Genomic DNA, 19,086 nt, shown 5'->3' with positions numbered 1-19,086 from the left:
TCACAACCAATACCAAGCTCCGGGCCCGCGGGGCGGGGCTGCCAGCATCCAATCGGCTGCGGACCTCGGGCCACGTGGCCTGAAGGTTGGCTCCTGCTACCCGCCCGGAGGACCTGGTGTTCTTCCGGACTCAGAGGCTGGTCAGGGTCTCGTGGCTGGAGGGTGCGTAATCCTATGAAGCGTTCTCGGCCAGACCGGACGCTGCGCATGCCCAAGTCATTTCAGATATGGCCGGTTTTCTTCTGCAAGTCACTTCCCTTCCAAACATCTAGCCACTTTTTTAAGTGATGAGATGATAATTGAAGCCAGCCAAGGTTTGGCTCTACCACTTTGCTAAATTCTAACCCCTCATCTAATAAATGTGTATTTGGATTTTATTTCGTATCAGACTGTTGTTTATATTAGAGAAGGATGGTCTCAGTTGTCATTTCTGGCTAAAGATCTGGAAACCAAATAAGGATTTCTCTGGGTGAGGAGATAGCTCAGTGGATAAAGCGCTTGCACTTGAGGACGCGCAGAGCCCACATAAAGCTGGCCCAGTATTGGGAGGCTGCAATCCCAGTGCTCCAGGGAGATGAGCGCTGGAGACAGCTGCCCTGATGTAAAAAGTGACAAATTGGGAAGAGACCTTATCTTAAGGTAGAAGGCAACACCCGAGATTGTCCTCTATTGACACCAAAACCCACAACTCTCAAAACGACTGAGAGCTTATTCCGAAGCCAAATATGAATGATCATGGAAGCCGGGCGGTGGTGGCGCACGCCTTTAATCCCAGCACTTGGGAGGCAGGGGGCAGGCGTGTTTCTGAGTTCGAAGCCAGCCTGGTCTACTGGAACTACTAAGTGAGTTCCAGGACAGCCAGGGCTATACAGAGAAACCTTGTCTTGAAAAAAACCAAAAAAGAAAAAAAGAAAAAAAAATGACCATGGCTCGGGAACAGTTTTAGGTCAACCCAGTTTCCATGTTCCAATGTGAAAAGTTTTCATACTTTTTATACAAAGCACAAGGTCATAAATCAAGACGCTTTTTCGAACATGTGGTGGAGACATCAGAAGTGGGTTATAGTGAATCTGGAAATCAGTTGCAGGCTTCCAGGATGGTCTGCTAAATTAATGCATTTCAAAGGAAAACTCATGTTCGGTACATTCAAAAAACTTACCCATTGTCATAAAGCTATTAGGTTGGGTACAGAGGAGGGCATGTAACAAGAGCTATTGAGAAGGCTGGAAATGGATCAGTTTGGTTCTGAATTCAAATTCTTCAGAGCCTTGAAGTTCTGATAAGCCACTCAACACTACAGAAGGTTCAGGAGAACTGCTTTTCCCAGAGCTTCGCTTCAAATCTCTAACCATCACTTGTATGCCAGAGTGATCACCTACTCTCATCACACACACACACACACACACATACACACACACACACCATACACACAGAGCAGAACTTCTCACTGGGTTGTAAGTCTATGATGAATATCGGGGTCTCCAAAGAGGCAACGACATTTTATGTGGAACCCAAGGCTGACTAGGAATTTAGAGAGGTTGGAAGGAAAAGAGCTTTCTAGGCAGAGGGACAAGGGACACATGGATAGATGAGAAAGGGGAGACCTGTGGCACTAGCTTAGCTACAGGAGCCCAGGTTGGCCAGCAGGAGCTCAAGAAGGGCTTTCCAGTGGATCCTCAAAGGGATCCTGACTGGACTGGGACATGAGGATGTGGCTTGGGTAAGACTCAGCAGGAGAGAAGCTGAAGGAAAATGGAAAGACTTAGTTAGCTCCCAGAACTTGAAGGAGAATGGAGACTCTTAGTTCCTAGAGCTCAGTAGGGGCCCCAAAAGATGCTCCAAACCTTGCAAATGCTTGGGCTGCCCATCTCCATCTCAAAGGGCGGGGGGTGGGGGATGTCTGGGATTGAGCAGGGCAGAGAGCAATGGGCTGGAGCCAGGTGTGGTGGCACATACCTGTGATCCCATTGGGGAGGCTGAGGAAGGAGGACCTAGATTCAAGACCTGGGTGAGTTTCAGACCAGCCTGGCCAGGGTGGGGGTAGGGATTAGAGAAAAGATTCTAGTCCTGGCTCTCTGGAATAGTTCCTGGAGTAGGAGAGGCCTCTGCTCCCTCTCAATTCCCTTAGTCTGGGCATTCTCACTCTTTCTGAGGAAGTAGACTGAAGGCAGGAATGGAAAGATTCGCCCCTGGGACCTCACCCCGACTCTATCCCTGCATAGCAGTAGAAGTTGCTGCGTGCAGGTGTGGAGGGCGGAGGCCTGCCTTCACCTCATCCTCCACCTTAGCTTTTGAGGCAGGGTCTTTCTCAGAACCTGGAGTTTTCCAGTTTGGTGAGGCTGGGTACCCAGAAAACCCCAAGGATCTGCCTGGCTCCATTTGCCACTTCCCAGGAGCTGGTGTTGGAGATGAGAATGTTATTCCTGGCTTTTATGTGGGTCCTTCTTACCCAGACTACACAAAAGACCTTGTGGTGGTTGGTTGTCATGGCAACTTGTCACAAATTAGGGTCACCTATACAGTAGGGGGCAAGGTCCTCCTGCAGGTGCCTGACTTGAGTTCCTGCCTTGGCTTCTCACAATGGTGGACCCTTCCTTTCCCCATGTTCTTTTTGTTGTTGTTTTGTTTTTCGAGACAGGGTTTCTCTGTGTAGCCCTGGCTATCCTGGAACTCGCTCTGTAGACCAGGCTGGCCTCAAACTCATAGAGATGTGCCTGCCTCTGCCTTCTGAGTGTGGGGATTAAAGGTGTACACCACCACCACCACCCAGTTAAATCAGTTTTCTTATGAAGAAGGAGAAGGAGAAGAGGAGATGGAGATGGGACTCTAGAAGGAGCTACTGTAGTTGTCATTTCCTTTTTTTTTAAAGCAAAATATAAATATTTAATTTTGTGCTTATTGGTTCTAGTTTGCTTTGCTGATGCAGTGAGAAAATATCAACCAAAAAGAGGAGCCTGGGAGCCTGGTGGTGGCGGTGGCAGTGGCGGTGGCGGTGGCAGTGGCAGTGGCAAAAGCCTCGGGACTCAGAGGCAACCAGTCCAGCCTGGTTGTTTAAACAAACAAACAAGCAAGCAAGCAAACAACAACAACAGAACAAAGGAGGGAAATCTGTTTTAAGTGGTGTTGGTAACATTGCTTAAAAACCATTTTGTGTCACCCAAAAGCCACTTTATGTGACTTCGAATAATGTGAAGCTGAAACTCACCACCAGGAAGTTCTAATAGGAGTTAAGTATCAATAGCAAGCTCCAGGTGGGCCCCAGGGCCAGCTGCAGACTGTTCAGGCACCAGCCTGGCCAGGGACAGGTTCCATGTGCCAACTGTACTGGCTGGGACAGGCGTGTGTCAGCTTGACACAAGCTGGAGTTATCCCAGAGAAAGGAGCCTCCCTTGAGGAGATGCCGCCATGAGATCCAGCTGTAAGGAATTTTTCTCAATTAGTGACCAAGGGTGGGAGCGCCCATTGTGGGTGGTGCCATCCCTGGGCTGGTAGTCTTGGGTTCTATAAGAAGGCAAGCTGAGCAAGTCAGGGGAAGCAAGCCAGTAACATCCCTCCATGGCCTCTGCATCAGCTCCTGCCTCCAGGTTTCTGCCCTGTGTGGGTTCTAGTCCTTATTTCCTTTGGTGATGAACAGCAATATGGACGTGTAAGCTGAATAAACCCTTTCCTCCCCAACTTGCTTCTTGGTCGTGATGTTTGTGCAGGAACAGAAACCCTGACACCAATGATGGTGTTGCTGTGCTAGTGAACCACCAGGGTTGTGAGCCCTGTGAGCACAAAGCTACTGTTCAATCAAATGATATAAAAGTTGGAACTTTGGTCTCTAGGGTGGCACTGCTGTGCTCCTGAGACACAGCTTCTCGAGCCTGTGTGTTGATATAGCCATCCACAAGAGAACTTGAAACTCTGAGTGGCTCTAGCTTCTGTGACCACTGAACTTCAGGCACTCTTGGTGGACCCACATAGGTTCACAAGACAGCACAAGCCATTGGCTTACACACTCGGGGACCTCCTGGACAGCAGAAGGACTTCATGCATACGTGGGTCGAGCCTGCTCGCTTCTGAAGCATCCTCAGAGGAATAAAGGATTCCACAGTGGAACCTTGGAGCGTGTCTGCCCTCACTTGGTGAGATGTCTGTTTTTATCTTTTTATATTAGCATCACATGATAAGGAATGCTTGTGTGAATAAAGTGAGCATTTTCAAAAGACAAATCTTGTGTGGATTTCACTAATTGCTGAGTGCCTTTATAGCCCACAGGCTAAGCTCTCTCGGCAGCCAAGCATGGTAGCACCGGCCTTTAATCCCAGCACTTGGGACAAAGACAGGCAGATCTTTGCAAGTTCAAGAACAGCATGGAACGGAAAACAGAAGATCCACACAAGCCTTATCCTTGGAGGAGGATAAGATAGAGTTAATTACTCAAGGAGAGGTTATCAGGCTGCAGAAGCGGCTGACCCAAAGGGAGGAAGACTTCCAGCCTGCTGGGAGTTACCCTCTGGACCCAAGTGCTTATTAGAAAACAGCAGTTTTAGGGGACTATTTTGGCAGTGAGAGCACATAGGGGACATGTTGAATTTACTACATCCCGGTTCTGACTCCCAGTCCCATACTCCCAGAAACAGGACTCAGGCAAGAATTACATTTACAAATACCTCGGCCATACAGCTAGGCTCTGCTCTGACTAGATCATTACTAAAGACACCCATTTAAATTAACCTACACTTTGCTGCATGGCGGTTACCTGTGGTCAGGTACCATGCATCTGTCTCCTCCCGTCTTTTCAGGCTCCTTTCCCCATCTTCTCTCTCAGAATCCTTTCTCCTCCCGACTGATGTCCGACCTCTTTCCTGTCCCTGTCTTATGCTATAGCCTTTTTAATTCACAGCTGAAGCACCCATACAGTACACAGATGATCTCTCTACGGGACACCGGAGCACCGCCCTGGGGCGTTGGCTTCCAGCTGGTCACAGAAGCTCCTTTTTCCATCTCTCCCCAACGCACCACGGTTGAGGGGCAGAGACAGGAGGATTGGGATTTGCTGGCCAACAGCTCTCTGTTCCCTGAGAAGTCTCAAGGAAAAGCTGGCAGAGAGAGTAGTAGGGTACAGATGTCCTCTGGCCACTGCATGCAGATAGGGGCACAAACGTGCATGCACATGTACCACACACACATTCACACACGTGCATAAAATGAAATAATTTTAAAGTGATATAGTAAATATCCTGGATATTCTAAATCCGTGGTTCTCAACCTTCCTAACGCTGTAACCCTTTAATACGGTCCCTCATGTTTTGGTGACCCCCGCCAACCATAAAATTATCTTTGCTCCTTCATAACTGCAATATTGCTATTGTTACAAATCATAATGTACATATCTGATAAGGGGGATATCTGATGAGAGCCCCTGTTGAAAGATCATTTGACTCTACAGAGGGGTCGAGACCCACAGGTTGAGAACCCCTGCTGTAACGGGCCATTTTTGGACCTCCTGTTGTATAGTAGATGTCTGAGACCATGCACACTAAGAAACTGCAACTTTCCCCGGGATCTCTTGCTGAGAGCTACCAAAGGCTGAGGCCCTCTGGGCAGACGGGAAGATTTACAATTTGTTAGAAGTCACTACAGGACAGACTGACATTGAGGACAGAGGGTATCACAGACATGCTGGCTAAAGTTTGGTTAAGATGCCTCCCAATCCAACCAATGTAGGCTTAGATTTTTTAAAAATCTACTCTTTAAAAAAAAAAAAAAGATTTATTTGTTTTGTGTATGTGAGTACCTGTAGCTGTCTTCAGACACAAGAAATGTCAGCATCTGATCCCATTCCAGATGGTTGTGAGCCACCATGTGGTGTCTGGGAATTGAACTCAGGACCTCTGGTAGAAGAGTCGGTGAGTTTAACCTCTGAGCTATCTCTCCAGCTGCTAAAACCTACTTTAAGCAAGGGGTTTTAAATGTTTTAACATCTTTTTATGTTATCACCCACCAGAGTGGAAAAGAAAGGCTAATAAAAACCAGGAGGATGTGGAACTGTTTAGAACAGTTTTTTTGGAGCAGATCTAATTTGTGTTATCAGGATAATAGCAGTTTAGTTTGCATGAATCAGCAGTGGCTTTGCCAACCGCCCGAGTCTGAGGAAGTGGCAAGAAGTCATCTGAACACCACTAGAAGTTGCCTGGTGCGCTTCTCTCTATGAAGCAATGACAAATAATAACCAACAAAGAATGGCAAGGCGAACCAATACCATCCGGCAGTGTCTACTGTCCCTTGGGCTATATGTATGTCTTTTTTAAACATCACGTGCTTTCTCAAGCATCTGCTCTAGTAAAACACCACCACCACCTCCTTTAGGCTGTCTCTAGAAGAACATCATGTGTCTGTTCTTAGCGAAGCACTGTTCCACGTGCCTGCTTTAGCAAAAACATCTTCTCATAAGACAGTTTTTAGAAAAGTGTCACACGACGCAGAGGAGTCTTCAAAGAAACCGGAAATTTTGACTTCAGACCAAATCCATTTTCCTTTAGCAATTCGTTTTCTAATTTCTTCTTCTTGTTTTGAGACAAAGTCTCATTCTATAGACTGGCTTGGCCTTGAAGTCAAGGTAAACCTCCTGCCTCAGAATCTCAAGTTCCTGTGATTATAGGTATAACTAATTTTTTTTTCCACAGGGAAATTGTGGTAGCTTTATGGACTTGTGTGCTGACAGTAGTTTGATCCCAGGAGTTTAAGACCAGCCTGAACAAGAACAAACCTCAAAAAAACGGTGTGTGTGGGGGGGTAGTGGTGGTTGGGTGCAGAGTGAGATGACTCAGCAGACAATGCACTTGCCACAAAGCCTTACAACCTGAATTTAGTCCCTGGGACCACAGAAAGGAAGAGGAGGAAGGAAACTGATCCTTGGAAGTTGTCCTCTGTCCCCTGTCATGGCATGTGCAAAGGTGCACTAAAGTGAGGTACTAGGGATGGGCGGCCTGCTTTTAACTAATGAACGAATGAATGAATTAACTAACTAATTAAGTAAGTAACTAACTAACTGTCTATGGGTATTTTGCCCCCATATATATGTCTACGTACCACACATGCTTGCAAGGCCAGAAAAGGGCTACAGATCCCCTGGGACTTGAGTTACAGAGGCTTGTGAGGCACCATGTGGGTGCCAGGAATAGATTCCAGGTTCTCTGGAAGATGAGCAGTCAGTGCTCTTAGATACTGAACCATCTCTTCTCTAGTTGCCCCTGTCCCCACATCTTTTTCTGAGACAAGGAGTGACCGAGCAGTTCTAGGTACCACTGAGCACACTGTGTGCAGGTTGGCCTTGATTCCACAGAGCTCTGCTTCCCAAGTGTTGGGATTGAGAGTATGCATCGCTAGCCGGGCAGCAGTGGCGCTTGCCCTTAATCCCAGCACTCAGGAGGCAGAGGCAGGCAGATCTCTGAGATGCAGCCCAGCCAGAGTGTGAGTTCCAGGACAGCAAGGACTACGCAGTGAAACCTTGTCTCGAAAAACAAAATAAAAACCCAAAACCAAAAAGCGTGCCATGGGTTTTTTTTTTGCTGTTGGCTTTTGCCTCTGTTTGCTTTCTTCTTTTCTTTCTTTCTTTTTTTTTCTTTTTCCTTTTTTCCCCCCTTTTTTGATCCCATTAAATAGACCCGCTTGCCTGGAAGTTTCTATGTAGATGAAGTTGGTCTCAAATTTGCTAGTTCTCTTGCCACTGCTTCCTGGGTGCTAGCATGTAGGTTGCTCACTGGTGCACTCACTCACTTTTGCAATCGCAATTCCATTGAGTAACTTTTGAGCCTTCTAGTGTGTGACAGGTGTTACCACTCTTTCACTAATTCGTGAAGTAAGCTGGCTGGGTCTCAGCTTGTTCTCCAGCTCTGGTTTGTTTGTTTGTTGTTGTTGTTGTTGTTTGGTTTTGTCTCTGACCATCCTGTCTCTCTGCCTTCCGCACTCCAGAACACCAGAATTCTTTCTGCCCTGCCCTGAAAAGCCTGCTATAAGCTTAGCCATTTGGTGTGAAGAATGAGACGTTCTTTCCCTGTGTGGCCACCAGGGGGCAGCCTACACCCAGCACATGATTTGGGCAGGCTGGGCGCTGCCCAAGCAGGTGGGTCCTTGCTTCCAGGAGACCTGCGGCTGCCGTCTGCAAAGCTTGTTCCAGGATCTCAGGATGGCGTCTGGAAATTGTAGAGGAAAAAGAACACGCCCCTTCGAAACAGCCCAACGGAGCCTGCTCCTCACCCCTAACTTTCCACACATTCCAGCCCAGGTCATCCCGTCTTCAGCGGGCTGGAGGAAACCGGAAGCTTCTGGATTCTGAGAACTCAGCCTCGCTAAGGACTCTGCTCCCCCCACCCCCCTCTGATCAGCCTCACTGGGGAGCCATTTCTTTCTGAGGAAGTCTTAGGCCTCTCCCTTCTCTTACTTGATTCAGATTCCGTACTGTGGTGGTTTGAATGAGAAATGGCCTCCATAGGCTCATGTATTACAACGTCTGGTCCCGGAGGATTCGTGTTATTGTTTAAGGGAGGGTATAGAACTTTTAGGGCAGTGTTTTCTCAATCTGTGGGTCGCGACCCCTTGGGGTTGGTTGTCAATCGATTCTTTCACAGGGGTCACCTAAGACCACTGGAAAACACAGATATTTATATTACAGTCCATAACAATAGCAAAATGACAGTTATGGAGAAATAAAACTATGGTGGGGGGTCACCAGAATATGACGTTGCAGTAGGAAGGTTGACAGCGCCTGCCGGGAGGTTGATGAGAGTATATTACGGTCTCAGTCCACTTTAGTTTGCCCTCTTTGCTTCCGGGTTATGGTTAAACATAGGTTCTGGCTGCCTGCTGCCTCGCCTCCCACCATTAGAGAACCTCCTTCGGGAATGTAGCCAGAGCAAACTTTTCTGTGCGTTGATTTTAGCCAGGCTGGGTATACAGCAGCAGAGAGGTAACTAAGACTTAAACGAACAAGTCTTCCAGGTGTATACTTTAGCCAGGCATGGTGGGGCATGCCTATACATCTTAGTGAGTTCAGAGCTAACCAGGGATTCTACAAAACTCTGTCTCAAGCATGCCAGAGAGGGAGGCTCAAATAAGGCAGAGAGCAACAGAGAAAGAGATCCAGTGTTGATCTCTGGACTCGGTGTGTACCCACGCTCTCACGTGAGCACACTACCCCCTCCCCCCATGGGGTAGGGGATAAAGGCATGTGGCACCACCAACCTGATGTATCTTCCGCTCTCCTTTTCTTCATATTCATTCTCTCTCTCTCTGTCTCTGTCTCTCTCTCTCTGTCTCTCTCTCTCTCTCCTTTTTCTTTGTTTTCCAGTCCTGCAGGGTTGAAACCGACAGGGACAGGGTTTCTCTGTGTAGCCCTGGCTGTCCTGGAACTGGCTCTGTAGATCAGGTTGGCCTCAAACTCACAGAGATCTAGACCTGCCTACTTCTGCCTCCTGAGTGCTGGCACTAAAGGCGTGAGCTACCGTGCCTGCCTCTGTTTTCCTTTTTTAAAAGAGCACATTGAAAAAAAAAATTCAGAGAGAGCTCTAGGCTTTATTCTAAGTTACCTAAAATATTTTGATTATCATCATTGTGTATGATGGGGTGTGGGGTGTGGGGTGGGTGGGTGGTGGAGGTCGGAAGCAACTCTGTGGAGTTAATCCTCTCCTTGCAACTTTACTTGGGTCTGGGTCTCTCATGGGTCATTAGGCTTGTGTGGCAAGCACTTTCACCTGCTAAGCCATCATGCCACATTAAAAAAAATTTTTTTTGACCGTGTCTTATGTAGCCCAGGTTAGCTTCAAACTCACTGTGCAGCCAAAGGTGAGGAAGACCTTTAACGCTATTCCTTCTGGCTTCAACTCCAAGTTCTGAAAACTACAGTCCTGGAGGTTTTTTGGAGGGCACCCCTTTTCTTTTTTAAGGAAAGGGAAGGAAAGCAACTTTCTATCTTTACACAGAGCCCATCTTCTGTGGGGAAAGGTGTGTGGGCAGAGGGGCAGTGAGCGGGTCCTGCAGCGGCATCCCCTTTGCCCAGACACACATTCCTTGGAGATGGCTGGGTATCTTGGATCCTTCTCCTATCCCAGGTCTTTTGGGGCCTTTCACCCTTTCCTTGAACGGCACAGCTCAGGCCGCCTGGTATCTGCCTGTGACCTTTTCTCTATCTTTCTCTATCTCCAGGCGCTTCGGTTCTGACCTTCAATCATAAAAGCTTACCAAAAGTTTGAAGGCCAACATCTGCGTTTTTATCTTGTTACTCACATGTGAGACTGGTGGCCTAGCTTGAAGGCCACTTAAGTTTTAAAGCACTAACTCTTCCATTTAAGTCTATGATCCACTTTTAGTTTTTTTATTAATTTAATTTTATGAAGTTTATTTTCATTTCTTTATTTGTGGTTGATAAGACATGACCTAGTTATACAGCATGTGCTGGCTTTGAACTCAGAAGCCTTCCAGGCCCTTGAGTCTTGCGCTCCCAGGCCCAGGTCGGGTGTTTGAGTTTATTTTCGTTATGGTGAGGGAGGAATCCAAATGTGTTCTCATTGCTGGTGACCACTCAGTTGTATTAGCTCCAGTTACTGAAAAGAAAAGGGGTGTTTGTTGTGTTGTTTTGGAAACTGGGTCTCATGTAGTTCAGGCTGGTCTTGAACTCCCAATCCTGTATCCACTTCCAGAGGGCTGGGACTGCAGACATATAGTGTCAGGCTCTGTCCTCTCTGCAGAGAATTACCGTGACCTCTTTATCTAAACTTGGCTGACTGTAAATTAGCATTTGATCCTGGATTCTTGACTCCGTCATCCTAGCTAGTCCCCCCTGTGAGCAAGAGGATCCGAGTTCTCTTTGGGGCTTTCATTTAAAGATGGAGTTGGGGAGCACTGCTCTAGGGGAGGTGACCTGCTGGTTGAGAGAGAGAGGTTCAGGCTAGGGTGGGCTAAGAAGATGGAATGAACAGGCTGTTCCAGCTTCTCCCTGTTCTTGTGAGAAGCAGGTGTTACATTCCTGTGCCATAAACCAACCTGTGTGTGTGTGTGTGTGTGTGTGTGTAGGGGCCAGGGCAGAGAAAGAATGTGTATGTCTCAGAGAAGGGAAGTGGCTTCCCCACCCAGTCATCTCCCCGCATAGTCTGCTAGTTCTCTGGCCCTTAGCTTGCCTACTTCAGCACGTCACATTCTCCAGCTGCCCTGAGGAGCCTGCCAAGCCTCCACTTACACCGAGGCCAAAGGCTTTAGGGCTCAAAATAGCCAGACCATGGAGTGCTGGAGAACGCACTTGGAGAGAAGTTGGGGCAGACACCCAGGCCCCCTTCTCCAGTTGGGACACACAGGGAAGGGAAGAGAGATAAAGACTGCCCAAGCCATGCAAAGTTAACTTGGCTCAGGGCAGCGGGGAGGCGCCTGGGCTACTTGAGATAAGGCGCTAATTTCACAGACTCACTGCCCAGCCAGGGCCAGGGCAACTGTGGCCTCAGATCAGGAAGAAAAGCAGAAAGGCTGGTAGGCAGGAGGAAGTGGGTGTGGGCACCAGATGGGCTCAGGAGGGCAGAGCTAGAGTGACAGCCCTCCCCCCCAACCTTCTACACACACACACACACACACTCAGAGACAGGCAGCTTTTGTGAGAGTCAAACACACTTTATTCCGGATAAGAATGTCTGGACAGAAGGCCTTGGGCAGGGTCCCCACAAGAGCTCTGCTGCAGGCCTCTCTGCAAACAGAGCAAAGATCACGTAACCGGGCACAAAAGGAGAGAGGGGTTCGGAACAAGGTCACCATGGGCCAGCCCTGCCTGGGCGAGTGTGGGGGGAATTCTCATGGGCACCGGGGTGGGGGAGGGAAGGGGCCTTGCTAATTTAGTGTCACCTCCACAGGGAAGGCAGTGAGTGAATTGCAGGAGTCAGCACATGATTAGAAGGGTCTGAGATCCACAGTACATGAGGTAGGCAGCGAGGGCTTGGCAGGCCTGGGTAGCGCTCCCACACCTGCGCTGGCAGCCCAACAGTCACCTCCACTTAGCAAATTGTAAATGACCTTCCCTGTCCAGGACACCACTCCTGAAACCTGGGGTCAGTGTGGGGCTTGGGGAGGGAGTCTCAGTGGGCAGATGAAGGCAGGCCTGCCAGTAGAACCAACCTTACTGACCATAGCCTCAGGACATCATGATCAGGGTGCAGAAGGGCTCAGGGATGTGCCAATTTTAACTTCTGCCTTGGGGTGTAGTGTTGGGCAATGCCCGGTCACCTACAGACTGGGCGGAGGGAGTCTAAGATCCAGAAGCCCAGTGCTGCAAGTCAGCGAGATCCTCGCAGTCCCAGGGACGCTATGCTGTGCCAACAGGGCTGGGGGAGGGGTGCTTAGGAGGGTGGTGGTTATCCTGGGACCTTTGGGATGGCCCAGGTGGGGCCAGCCGAATTTCCTGAATACTAACTGGAGAGGGCTGGGCAAGGGATGGCAGCAACATCGTCCTGACTGTCCCTGCTGGTGGAGTGGGGTGTTCCATAAGCAATGTCCCCCTGCAGGAGAGAACCAATTGCCATCTCCCTCCAAGGCGTGACCAAGACCTCTTGGACTACATCCTGACGGCTCTGTGTCCCCACGTGGCTGTGTAGGTTGGCTCGCCAGCAGGGGGTGGAACAGGGCTGTCTGTCTGGGGGGCCAGGGGGCCAAGCCGGTGCCATGGGGATGGGTGGGTATCAGGCACAGTCATTCAGCTCTCAATCCAAAGTCTTGGGGTAGAGAGTCCCAGGCAAGGCCAGCATTACCTAAGTGAGTCACAGCGGGGACAGGGGTTGCAGGGCGACACAAAGGCCCAGGTATCCAGGGGTCACAACCAGCAGGCAAGAGAGACACAGCCGATCACTGTAGAGGCAGGCAGGGGAGCTGCTCTGGGCATGCGCCCTGCCTGGGACTCACTCATCAAACTTCCCTTCCCGAATGTGCTCAAAGGAGAAGGGGAGGAACTTGAAGCCAGTCCCAGTGTAGAATTTATTCTGGAACTCCACCCTGGAACAGAGAAGAGAAAGCTGTCATTTCCCAGGGAAAATGAAGTAGGGCTGAGTATGGTGGCCCACACTTCAACCGTGGGGGACAGAGGCAGGTGGGTCGGTGGCCAGCCAGGGTGACATAGTGAGACCCTGTCAAAAATAAAATAGAATAAAAATGAGGCTAAATGGCTCCGTGGTTAGAGCACGGGCTGCTCTTGCAGAGGACCTGAGTTCCCAGCACCCATGTGACTGTTCACAGCTGCCTGTAACTCCAGCTCCTAGAGACCTGACACCCTCGTCTAGTCTCTACACCCCCACTCAGACACTGCAGAGATGGCTCAGTGGTTAAGAGCACTGACTGCTTTCTTCCAGGGACCCAGGTTCAAATCCTAGCACCCACAAAGCAGCCCTGAACTCCTGGCTCAAGCCATCCACTTGCTCCAGCTTTCAGAATAGCTGTCACTAGAGGGGATGCCACCATGCCTGACGCAGCAACCTTCCTCAGATTTTAGTTCTCCATTCCCTCCAACTCCGCCCTCCCGGGTGAACTTGAGGAAGCCCCTTCTTGGCTTGCGGCTCCTTGCCCAGGAGCTACTTTTAACTAACTCATTTTAGCTTATGCTGTATGTGTATGGTATTTGTCTGTGGGCATGCGTGTGCCGAAGCATGTGTGGGGGTCAGAGGACAACTCCATGGAGTCGCTTCTCTCTCTCTGCCTTGTACTGGGTGGTTTATGTCAACTTGACACACGCTAGACTCGTCTGAGAGATGAACTCGCAACTGAGAAAATGCCTGCATGAGACTGGGCTGTGGCCAAGCCTGTAGGGCATTATCTTAATTAGTGATTGATGGGGAAGGGCCCAGCCCACTGTGGGCTGGTGGTCTTGGGTTCTATAAGAGAGCAGGCTGAGCAAGCCATGAGGGGCAAGCCAGTAAGCCACACCCAGTCATGGCCTCTGCATCAGCTCCTGCCTCCAGGTTCCTGGCCTGCTTGAGTTCCTGTCCTGACTCCTTCCAGAGATGAACAGTGCTGTGGAGGTGTCAGCGGAATAAGCCCTCTCTTCCCCAGGGAGCTGAGGTCAGGCTGTTTCACCGGGGCAATACTAATCCTGAGATGCACCTTTGCGAGGTTTCTGGAAACTGAACTCAGGTCACTGACGTTTGAGGCAAGCACTTACTCACTGGGCTATCTCCCTGACCTCTGTTTGTATTTATCTTTTAAATTAAAAATAATATTTGGGGGGCTAAGGGGATGGCTCAGTGGTTAAGAGCACTGACTGCTCTTCCAGAGGTCCTGAGTTCAATGCCCAGCAACCACAAGGTGGCTCACAACCATCTGTAATGGGATCTGATGCCCTCTTCTGGTGTGTCTGAAGACAGTGACAGCGTGATATATATAAATTTTCAAAATAAATCAGATTTCAAATTTATTACGAGGAGATGAGGGTCAAGCTTTGTAGCATCGGTCCCCTCTTCCACCTTTCTGCTGCTTTCCCACAGGCCCACCATGACACCTTCTCAGAGTCCAGGCCCACCCTTAGCAAGTCAGCAGGGGGGGGATACCTGGATAAGTCTGTCTGTCCTAACATCTCATTCTCTCTGTCCTCTTGTGTTTGTGCTAAACGTGGAGCAGCCCAGAAAGCACAGTACGACAGCAATCAGCGAGTGAAGAAAAGTCCCATGAACTTCTTCCTGGTAGAGCTCACACAGCCCACCTCTCAGGGACGCCTCGGCGGCGGGGAAGAACTCGGGTTCTGGTCAACATACCCCACCCCCAGGAGAGGAGACTTGGGAGCCAATGTTGAAGGCGGTCAGTTCAGAGGAGGGAACTCTTAGGAAGAAGGAGGAAGCTGGGTGGGGGACAGCAGGGATTCTTCTTAAAGCAAAATATTCTCCAACCACAAAAACATCTGAGAAAGAATTCTTCTCTAGAGACTAAAAGGAAAAACAGGGCCTTAACTGTCTTTTCAGACCGATTGGCAGCCATCCCTGCTGGGCTTTGGGGCCTTTTCCTACTCAGAGGGGCAGGAAAACGTCAGGGCTGCCTGCCTGCTTCCTCCCGCACACTCCCCTGGATGGCAGCCCAGCAGCCAAATCACCACCAAATATGGACAGAAACATGCACACATGATTCAGCGAGGGAGCATAGTTTCCACTTGGTACTGTGTGACTCTTGCCAGAACAGATGGGGATGGGACTGTGGTGGGCTCTAGGGGACAGGTGACAGACACTTCAAGGCCTCAAGACTAACCCAGCTCAGCTTTAGTTATCAACTAGACAGTGGTGGGCAGGAGTTGGCCAGACGCCCCTTCAGTTCTGGGGTGCTTGCCTGGGGACTGAGTGTCAGAGCTATGGGCTGTGCCTGTTGGGAGAAGTGGGGAGAAGCGCAGAACTGATCGTAGGGTACCCGCTCCCACATTCTACATAGGCCCAGGCCCCAGGGGCTCCCCAGGGGAAACGGAAGCCAGCAATGGAGATCTGAGCTAACACAAGCTGCATCATCCAGGTCAGGGCCCAGAGTTGCCACGGCAGTGCTGGCTTCTAACCCCCCCCCATTTTTTTAGAAAGTTTTTTTTTTTGTTTTTTGGTTTTTTTTTCGGGACAGGGTTTCTCTGTGTAGCCCTGGCTGGCCTGGAACTCACTCTGTAGACCGGGCTGGCCTTGAACACAGAAATCCGCCTGCCTCTGCCTCCCAAGTGCTGGGACTAAAGGCGTGCGCCACCACTGCCCAGCTTCTAAGCCCTTCTTAAGACCTAGCACAGAGCTGGCTCTGTAGGAGGTGGCTAGCCTCCCATTCTCTCGCTCCCACGGGGTTTGAGTAGGCCTCATTCACATGTAGCATGGGTATTTCCGAACAACGGAACAAAAGATGTGCATCTCTCTTTATTCTACACTCTTTAGTCCAAATGTGCCATCATGGGTTCCAACTCCCACCTCCAGTTCTAAGGACACATTCAGACTCCCTGGCTGGCCGATGGCAAAGTTAGACAATTCTCATTTCCAAACAGGGCAAATGGAGCCTGAGCTTTCCTTGGAGGATTAAGGGGTCCTAGCCTGTTCAGCAAAAGCCCGCTTGTCTATGTTTGGCTTGAGCCATAAATGCTCTGCTGTGTGGGCAGCACAGAGCAAGGTCCCCCTGGTGCAAGCCTTCCCACCTGCAGGAGCTCAGGCCAGTCCTAACCAGGAACAGCTTGGATCTTTTAAATTTTCTGTTCTTTCCACAGTGTTTATGATGCAAACACACACACACACACACACACACACACACACACACACACACACACACACACGGCCAACATCTTGGGGTTATCTAGAGGTCAGATCTGACTTTACCTCCCACCCAGAGAGTCCTCACCTTAAGCTCCAAGTACAGAGATGGAAAACAATTTCCCTCTGGCACCCCACCCTCTTCCCCCAGCCAGGGAAACGTGTGCTTCCTGAGAAAGTACAGACCTGAGGAGGCTGCTTCGTGGGCTGAGAGGTGCTGACCCCTGCAAGCTCTTCTGCTGTTCAGCTCTAGTGAAATGAACCTCCCACTCAAGGGTATCAGGAGGGCAAACAGACTTCTCTGCCACCTCTGCCAGCTTCAGCTCCTGGCAAAGGCCCTCCAGTAAGCCATGGGGGACGGGGTGGGGCTGGGGATATTGAGCGATCCTGCCATGGTCCAGGGAACCTCTTTTCAGGGCTGGGTGAAGAAGGAAGGGACTGTGGGGCCTCTTCCCCTCCTGGTGGGGTGTGGTGGAGGGAGCAGCTTTGGAAGAGGCCTGGAGCGGCTGCTTCTCAGGCTCTGTCTCCACGGTTTACATTGTCTGATGGCTCGGACCTCAGGCAGCACTGTCAGCCCGTGACTATTTTCCCAGGATTTTTTTTTTTCCAGCACCACACAGTTTCTAGGCCTACTCCCAGTTCTGTTTCATTAACCAGGACACATAGGGACTCCTGTCTCATGACAACAGTCTTATGTTTCATCCTGGTGGCTGATTACCACCAGATCCCTGTTTCCTGTCTAGTTATGGTGGGCATGAATACCAAGCGCACATTACGTGGTAGGTGGGAAGAGGCACAACCCAGAAGGAAACTATATCTTCAAATGTCACTGGCTTTATGACCTTCACAAATCTCAGACTAGTAGCTTGGGCTATCAAATCAAATCAAACTCAAATTAAGTGTTTTTCTTCTCAATCCCACTACAGAAACTCAGAACTTGTGTATCAGGGAAATGCCAAGAGACTGTGCGAGTCATGAAGATGTTTGTGTCTGGTGCCAGGAATCAGGAGCACTATCCCTGGACCATTTTGGCAAGGACCACCTAGCTGTTCCCACCTCTCACCAAAGGGCTAGGACCTGCTCGGCTCCTTCTAGGTCTTGGCTTACTTCTGCCTTTGGCCAATAGAGGGCGCCCAAGCACCAATTAAGCTTGTTGGTGCCATGTCTCAACAGCCAGGGTTTTAAAAGTTGCAGGAGGCTTCCTCCAATTCTCCTCTTCTACTCAATACTTACACTACCATACAGACAAATAATGTGAGATGCATACTACAAGCCTGTGCTTGTAGACTACGCATTCAGGCATTCAGATGCCAGCAAGAGCCTCCCCATCCTCTAACCAGCCTAAGAAGTTAGTTTATGGGGCACGCAGCCAGGTCTCTCTGTAGGGCAGTGCACTCTCCAGCCACGGGCTATTATGGGGTGTCAGGCCATGTAACAGACACTTAGCATGTTTATTATTTTCTGTTTCTCACAGTAACTTTGCCATGTGGCTACCGTTTTCTCTCTCCACATGAGACCAAGTCACGTTCAGAGAGCTCAGGCCTGCCAGTGAGGTCAGTTTGTCTCAAAAGCCTACTCCACACCACTGCTACTACTCCATGTTCCTTTAGGAGAGTGGAGGAAGGCACATGGTCACTTAAGGCCAAAGGTAAGTCTGCAATCATGGCCGATCTGGCAATAAAACAGCATCCTAAACTGCCTCAGCTCCTGATAAACGTGAGACCCACAGCCAGGCAACCTCCTCAGGACAGGGTGCCCCTGCCAGCGTGGGAGGCAACCAGGCTTTAACACAGGCTGGAACTAAGGAGAGGTAGGCGGGTGCTCTCCTCAGAGCAGCTCAGGAGACACAGATGGGAACACAAAAGCACAGGGGGTCAAGAGGACAAGAAAAAGTGAGTCACAGGGCAGGGGGTGGGGGTGGGAAGCTGGTTGCATAGACACTCCTCACTGGAGTGGCTGGGGAGGTGTGCTGCACGAAGTGGAGCGTGCTGGCTGATAAACTGAAGAGAGGATGCCAAGCCAGCAGCAGAAAGCACGCAGCACTCCCAACCTCCCAGGCTTCCAGTAAACAAACCACTGGGTGCAGAGAAGTGGAGCCAGGAGGAGAGGCCCGGCTCAGAGAGAGCCAGCTCAGAGGGGGCAGCTTCTGCTGACGCAGTCACACGGGCCTTCTAAAGCAGCTATGGAGGGAGGACTATGGCCCAACCCTAACATGCGGCAAGTCTCCCCATAGCCTGGTACAGCCAGGTGCAGGATCTTACACTTGCAATGCAGCCAGGAGAGGCAGATGAGGTCACAGAGGCGAGGCTTCTCTGGTCAGGGCTGTGCAAAGCCCTCCTGGAAACCTGAGATCACCCACACCACCTCAGCCAGGGCTTTCTGAGTTCCTGACCCTTCACAGTGTGGGGTCAACTAGAGCTTCCCAGGATGCTGGGATTAGCCCTTCCCTGAAAGGGGGAACTCAGCACAAAAGGATAAATGGAGCCCCCAAGAGGCAGAGTCTGAGGCAGGGCTGCTGGCAAAACACAGGCTCCGGGCCTTTAGGATAATTACAGTTACAGCCCAGCCTCGAGCTCCTCTATTCCTGAGCCATTTCTTCATATAAAGTCTCTAAGGGTCACACAGTACATTAGCGAATACACACCACAGCCCTACACACACACACACACACACACACACACACACTCACACACACACACAAGCAGATGTTGTTGGCTAGTAGATTTCTTTCCTGCCATTCATCTGAACATATATGCAATTGGGCATCTCTAGCTCTCATTGGCTTAAAAACAGTTGCTGCTGGAGATCCGGGGCCTGCTCCCTCATGGCT

At 50.0% G+C, this 19,086-nt stretch overlaps 1 protein-coding gene across 7 annotated transcripts in view; it reads right to left on the bottom strand.

The window, feature by feature from the left end:
* Positions 1-11,624: 11,624 nt before the first annotated feature.
* Positions 11,625-19,086, bottom strand: part of Atp6v0a1 (ATPase H+ transporting V0 subunit a1) — a 55,805-nt gene continuing 48,343 nt past the window's right edge. For all 7 annotated transcript variants that reach the window (XM_029546617.1, XM_021213359.2, XM_029546621.1 and 4 more), the window contains one exon: positions 11,625-13,008. In XM_029546617.1, the coding sequence (XP_029402477.1) occupies positions 12,915-13,008 (94 nt within the window). In that variant the 3' untranslated portion in view covers positions 11,625-12,914. The remainder of the gene's footprint in view (positions 13,009-19,086) is intronic.

This window comes from Mus pahari, chromosome 14 (genome assembly GCF_900095145.1).
Source record: "Mus pahari chromosome 14, PAHARI_EIJ_v1.1, whole genome shotgun sequence".
Lineage (NCBI taxonomy): Eukaryota > Metazoa > Chordata > Mammalia > Rodentia > Muridae > Mus > Mus pahari.
The sequence above is the reverse complement of the archived record's forward strand: the minus strand, read 5'-3'. Positions and strand labels throughout refer to the sequence as shown.